Source organism: Pinus tabuliformis, chromosome 4_2 (genome assembly GCF_031772625.1).
Source record: "Pinus tabuliformis cultivar Carrire ecotype Pingquan chromosome 4_2, CPIR1, whole genome shotgun sequence".
In the NCBI taxonomy this organism is placed as follows: domain Eukaryota; kingdom Viridiplantae; phylum Streptophyta; class Pinopsida; order Pinales; family Pinaceae; genus Pinus; species Pinus tabuliformis.
Genome location: NC_142304.1, coordinates 664,008,388 through 664,015,302, shown reverse-complemented (window position 1 = coordinate 664,015,302; position 6,915 = coordinate 664,008,388). Strand labels below are relative to the sequence as shown.

General features: G+C 39.3%; 1 protein-coding gene across 1 annotated transcript; it reads right to left on the bottom strand.

Annotated features, from left to right (window-relative positions):
• Positions 1–3,468: 3,468 nt before the first annotated feature.
• LOC149171161 (uncharacterized) lies at positions 3,469–5,889 on the bottom strand. Its single transcript, XM_089427448.1, has 2 exons — positions 3,785–5,889; positions 3,469–3,653 (listed from the first exon to the last, which is right to left on the bottom strand). The coding sequence occupies exon 1, from the start codon at positions 5,716–5,718 to the stop codon at positions 4,030–4,032; it is 1,689 nt and encodes a 562-aa protein (XP_089283574.1). The 5' UTR covers positions 5,719–5,889; the 3' UTR covers positions 3,469–3,653; positions 3,785–4,029.
• Between the last annotated feature and the right edge of the window lie 1,026 nt (positions 5,890–6,915).

Here is a 6,915-nt window from a genome sequence, read left to right as displayed (position 1 = left end):
GGAAAAGTCTTGAAGTATACCTAGGTGATTGGGGAGAAGAGCACATGGATTTCTCCAGTCAAGTATACCTAGGTGATTGGGGAGGAGTGTATGCGTATTTCTCTAGCCAAACTTTAAAGTAGGGAATGTTAGGGTAAACTTGAGTGGGTGAAAGATTCAAAGTTGTTAGGTCCACAATGGTGGTTTCAGACACAAGATTTTGGTGGCCTGTTGTATATTTTTTCAACTTTAAACAAGAAAACTTTAATGATAATCATTTAAACATGCATATCATTGAACATTCAACATTGACATTGAAATTTCAAAATTTATCACCAAAAAATTGTTCATTGTTTACATATTAACATGAATCATGGTATGGGACAGATTTTGTCACACACAGCTGACTGAGATACACTAGCCAAGTTTCCTACAAACTCAGGAGTACGCTCAAAAATCCTAAAGTATTCTGAGTTCTCAAAGACTCAACATTTTAAACTTTATTTTATTGGGCTGCCTTGTGTGTTTGGTGGGACAGCAGTGAAATATATGCTGCCAGCAGCCATAATTTATACTTTAATGTAGCCACAAGCCTTAAAAAAAACCACAGAATTTATATGTTAATGTAATGATTCAATTTTTCAAAAATTAAAATATATATACTATGAACTGTTTTACTTTTTCCTGAACAAATTCTGAACCATTTAATTGGATTTTGTTGATCCATGGTGAAATTACATTGCAAGGGCAAGCAACACCATTGTTAGAGGGTAGATAATGAACTGGCTTGAATGTTGTGTAGATGATTGAGTTGAAATACATTCTCACTGAACGGTTTATATTGTAAAGAATAGCACAGAGCTATATTCAGTGTATGAATGCATTTATGTAATGCCATTCATTAATGCAAAAAAAGATGAAGATTTTCTACGCTTTATTAATCTAATTGCAACTATTTCAGGTTAAAAGAACTGAAACGTATACTTCTCATATTATAGTATATAGTATAAAAAATTAAAAATTTAACAAGTCTGGGCTGAGTAGAGGTAAGTTTGTGGCATTGTCATCTTTGTTTAGGGCTTCGGTTGGGTACAGGAGTCTGCATAGGGAGGCCGAGGTCTGTTCCTTAGTGAACAGTGAGCTGTTTTGTGTAAACAGTGGCATGAATCAAGCCCTACAGCTCAGCGTTTGACAACAACAAGGAGGAGGGACTATGCCGCAGCTGTAGGAGGCAAATTGAGTGTATAAAAGTGGACTGACAGTTGTGGCTCATGTTGCAGACAGTCCGAAACAACAAGAAATTGTGACATTCATTCTGGCAAGCCTTTAAAAGAACCCAAAGAACCCAACCCGAAGAACCCGAAGAACCCAAGAATCCAAGAACCCATTAAAGGAAAAGAACCCAATTTTTTTTTTTGAAGAACCCGGTTCTTCATGGAAGAACCCGGTTCTTCATGGAAGAACCCGGTTCTTCTGGGAAGAACCCGTACCCGAATCCAGTACTTGGGTGCGGGAACCCGGGACGGGTTCGAGAACCCCACCCCCGGGTGCGGGAACCCGTGCAACATAGATTAGAACCCATGGATTACATGCAATGAAGCCTTTAAAAGGCTTGGGGATTATCGATTGTAATATGCTTGAGTTGAGAGGAGGGCTCACTTGGCCAGGCCATGATGTTGGCTAGCTGGGCTGCTTTTAAGTCAAGGCATGACTACATTTAAGTCGGAAGATATTAATTATTCTATTACTAAACTAGTTTTTCCACAATTGGGGTTTTCTAGGGTAAATGGTGTGCATGGTTTATGCGTGATATTGTTGCTATGTATGATTTCTATCATTATTTCTCTAGTACTGTTTTTTATTTCTAACACAAGCAGGCAATAAATTTGTTCATGGAACACTCGCAATGCTGTTTTAACAAGAGAGGAATGATTCAAACATTAAGCAATGATCCTCCTCCGAATTTGAGATCTGAGCCTTTTCTACAGAGCATTATTTCTAGAAGTGCTTTAGAATCTGGGGAGTTCCCTACAGAAAATCCTCAAAAAACCTGCCATTCAGGAACAAAGAGAAATGTTTATGTGGTTGCAGCGCAGCTGAGGCAAGAGTCCATGTGGAGCATTAGCCCATTTTGAAAACCATTTGGCATGCAACAAAGCTCTGAGTGTACACTGCCTCAGATCCAAAATAAGCCATGTATGAATATAGTCAGAGACTTGCACATATACATGGGGTAAGATAATTTTATTTATATTTACGAGCGATCAAAATAGGTTGACAGTATTAGAGAGCACATCAAATTACAATAGTTATAGTAATGTGAGAGTGTCAAGGCAACTACTGAGTGTAAAAAAAAGGACAATAAATGAAAGTAAAAATTACAGGTAATCTAAGAGCGTAAACCCTAACAGAAAGAAACCCCACTCTCTACTAAAGGTGGGAATAGATATACAGTTGGAAAAACAACCATTCCTGTCATTAGCAATAACTGTGAATGTACTAATCAATGCCTGATAATGTCCTCTGGGGAGTTCCCTACAGAAAATCCTCAAAAAACCTGCCATTCAGGAACAAAGAGAAATGTTTACGTGGTTGCAGCGCAGCTGAGGCAAGAGTCCATGTGGAGCATTAGCCCATTTTGAAAACCATTTGGCATGCAACAAAGCTCTGAGTGTACACTGCCTCAGATCCAAAATAAGCCATGTATGAATATAGTCAGAGACTTGCACATATACATGGGGTAAGATAATTTTATTTATATTTACGAGCGATCAAAATCAATGTTGCACACATCGCGATCGGGATTTAATCGGCGCCGGGAAAAAAGCGGAAAAAATCGTTAAAATCGGGAAAAAATCGGAAAAAAGCGGGAAAAAATCGTTTGGCACAAAAATATTCATTTTTTTTCAATTTTTTTCAATTTTTTTAATATCTAAACCATCTACAACATAAAATAAATACATTGACACATAAATATGATAAAAAAACTAATATATAAGATGTTTAATATCATTTCTAGCGCTAAAATCACACATAACATTGAATCATGTCCTGAATAGTAAGTCCTGAGTCCCAAGTCCAACTCAGCCTCAAAATATCAACAAAAAATATGATAATGTATCTCATCATGTCATAATGTCATATACAATAAAATGAAAGTCTAATCCTATTGATTTCCTCTGCCCCTCTTGCGAGAAAATGGCACAACTTTCTCTTTCCCTCTAGATGTAGAAGCTGGTGCCTGTGGTGGTGGAAATGGCAGTGGAGTCTGACGTGCTCTAGAAGCTGAAGAACTAGTAGTAGCAGCTATAGGAGGCTGAGGTGGACGGAGACCACGTCCTCTACTGGTGGTAGTGGTAGCCCGGGTAGCCCGGGTAGGCGGTGTCACCTCCTCCTCCTGCTCCTCCAACTCCTCCTCCCCCTGCTCCTGCTCCTGCTCCTCCTCCTGCTCCTCCTCCCCCTCCTCCTCCCCCTCCTCCTCCCCCTCATCCTGCACTAACCAATCCTCAGTGGGATCCATGAGAGGCCTCTCGGTCTCAACCCTCCATTCAGCAGTGGTGTCAATCCCATCCAATGAGATGGCTTCCGTATCAGGTGTCTTCTCTAGTTGTTTCACCCACAATCGAAGATTGTAGTAGACATAGACCATGTCATTAAGTCTATGGGACTCCAACCTGTACAAAGTTCATGAAATAATAAATTAATAATTAATAATTAATATTATAAAAAAAATATTGTTTAAAACTTTAATGAATTCAAAAATTTATTTGGAAATTTGCAATATTTTAAACGTTTAAGTGTTAACCTATTGCGCTTCTTGTTGTGTATTTTTTCAAATACACTCCAATTGCGCTCACATCCCGAGGAGCTGCATGTTTGGCTGAGGATGCGTATGGCAAGATTTTGCAAAAGGGGTACTCTGCCACCATACATCTTCCACCATGCGTCTACAACAAAATTACAAATAAAATTTTAAATAAACATAAGAAAAAAATGGAATTTGAAGAAACAATGAAATTTGAAACAAAGTTACAAAGTACATACTACAAACTAAAAAATACCTGGCATTTTAACCGTCCTATCAATGACAGCCATATCAAAGCCAAATAAGCCACCTGACAACTTATATTGCTCAATTTGTCTAGAGATCTCCATACGTTCTTCTGAAGATCTCACCATCTTCTGGACACAGGTTAATAATCCTTCCACGACCTCAACATCAAAATTAAACCCACATGCATAAGAAAATGCAGGGTTCAGGAAAAGCCCAGCAGCATGAATGGGACGATGGAGTGTGTTGTTCCATCGCTCATCAATGACCTTCCATAGAAGGAGTTGTCTCTGGAACCCATCATCTCCCTTGTCATCATAGTAGGACCGAATGGCTTCTTTGGCCCTGTCCATGGCTTCATACAAATAGCCCATTGCGGGCTTCTCACCATCTACCAACCGAAGAACCTTTACCAAAGGTTCAGTGACAGCGCACACCTCCTGCACTCCCGCCCAGAAGTCTTCTTGGTATGAAACAAGTCTGCAGACGGCCTCTCCTTCTGGTTTGCGGCTCATTGGCGAAGAACGCCACTCCTCTGAAACAAACATTCTCTTCAAATCCCACATAGAATTCAAGAGGGATTGAAGAGATATGAAACTCGTCGCAAACCGTGTAATGGCGGGGCGCACCAACTCTTTGTTGTTGGTGCATTTTCTCATCAAGCTAAGCACAGATGTGTGATTGTAAATAAATTTTGTGATGGTTTTTGATGAGTCAACAGCCTCTTTGACAAAGGGAATTTTCCCTATGTCCTCTAACATCAAATCAATACAATGGGCAGCACAAGGTGTCCAAAATAAAGTAGGATGCCTGTCCATAAGCATTCTACCAGCAGCAACATAATTTGCAGCGTTGTCCGTTATGACTTGGACAACATTTTCTGCACCCACCTCCAAAATAAACACATCCAGCAAATCACATAAATTTTTTGCATCTTTGATTTGATGAGTTGCATCAACAGATTTGATAAACATAGTCCCCAAGGGACAACTAACCAAGAAGTTTATAAGGGTTCTCCCCTTTTGGTCAGTCCAACCATCTGACATAACAGTGCATCCTGTTTGTGCCCATGATGCCCTAAAATCCTCCAATCTTTGGGTGCAGTCACGCTTTTCATCTTGAAGAAGCCGGCCTCTGAAATCATGAAGAGAAGGGAGTTTGTACCCCGGGCCAACACTGGCAACAGCATCAAGAGTAGGTTGGAAAAATGGATTATTCCTTATAATGCTGAAAGGAATATCACTCCAGAGGAGAAATTTTGTCATCAACTTGTCAGCTTTTTCTTTTTCAGTTCTTTTCATCATTGAACCGATAGTTGGTTGTGAACCAGGTGTGGTTCGAGGAACAAAATATGATGATGCAGCAAACGGATTGACTGACGCTGCAGTAGAACCTGTGCCACTTGGCCCACTTCCTTCAGCTGACCTTTTTAGTTGCCTTTTGAGTTCTTCTTTGGCGTCTCTAGTGTGCTCTAATTCTCCCAATGCTCTCATGGCTTTTTGGATAATTTCAGCATTTGTCTTTAGACAGGGCCCCACATCACGTCCAGGGATTTGTGCAAGGTGGAACTTCAACCTGTATATCCCCCCGAATATTTCCTTTCCACACAACTTGCAATACAAGTTTTGTCTATCATTCGGAGTTTTAGGGTCACCATATTCCCAGAAAGGATCCAATTTCCTTGGCATGTTTGTTTTTGAATTTTGAATTTGCAAACCTATGGAAAAATAAGGATTAGGAAATAGGAATTTAGGATTACATAAATGATAATAGTAAATACAAATTACAATTTAGCATTTGCAAAATTACAAGCTAATTATTTCCAAAATCCCAATTTCTAAACCCAAGTCACCCAACCAAATGCCAAAAAACAATGAAAAATCAAAAAAAAATAAACAATGTTTAAAGAAAATGAGAATAAAAATCAAAAATTGGTTCTCATAGTCATAACAAATAACCCATCCCAAATCAATGAAAAATTTCCAAAAATTCTTTAAAAACAATGAAAAACAAAGTTTTTATTGAACCAAAACAAAAAAAAATTAATCTACATACCTGGTTTATGGACAAATTGGCGATCTTGGCTTGGATTCCTCCTAAAATCGCTTCGATTCGCTCCCACAACCGACGGCAACCCTCTCCCTCCCTTCTTCTCCTTCTCCTCCGCGGCGGACTGCTGAATGAATAAAAAAAAAATCGTTTTTTCCATATAAAACCCCGCTGCCCGCGCCCTCCGCGATTTTAACCGAAAAAATCGCGATTTTATCGAAAAAATCGCGATTTTTTCAAAAAATCGCGATTTTTTCGATAAAAATCGCTATAAAAAAAAATTGGCGATTTTTTCGATAAAAATCGCGCTTTGAATCGGCAAATTTAAAAAATCGCGATTTTCCGATTTTATCGCGATTTTATCGCGATGTGTGCAACACTGATCAAAATAGGTTGACAGTATTAGAGAGCACATCAAATTACAATAGTTATAGTAATGTGAGAGTGTCAAGGCAACTACTGAGTGTAAAAAAAAGGACAATAAATGAAAGTAAAAATTACAGGTAATCTAAGAGCGTAAACCCTAACAGAAAGAAACCCCACTCTCTACTAAAGGTGGGAATAGATATACAGTTGGAAAAACAACCATTCCTGTCATTAGCAATAACTGTGAATGTACCAATCAATGCCTGATAATGTCCTCTGGTGAATGCCCGGGACTGAGAGGACCCCGTTGGGTAATTGTGAATACTCGGGATTGAGAGGATCCCCTTGGGTAATTGTGGGAGGGACCTGAGAACAGTCAACTGAAGCTCTCCTGACATTTGAAGCTGGAGAGAAAAATTTGGTGATGGGCTTGATCTGGACTGGGAGACATCCTCGCGCTGGAGCAAAAT

What these genes read in the sequence shown, in the direction of transcription:
- LOC149171161 (XM_089427448.1), bottom strand. Translation starts at nt 5,718, where the DNA reads ATGCCAAGGAAATTGGATCCTTTCTGGGAATATGGTGACCCTAAAACT.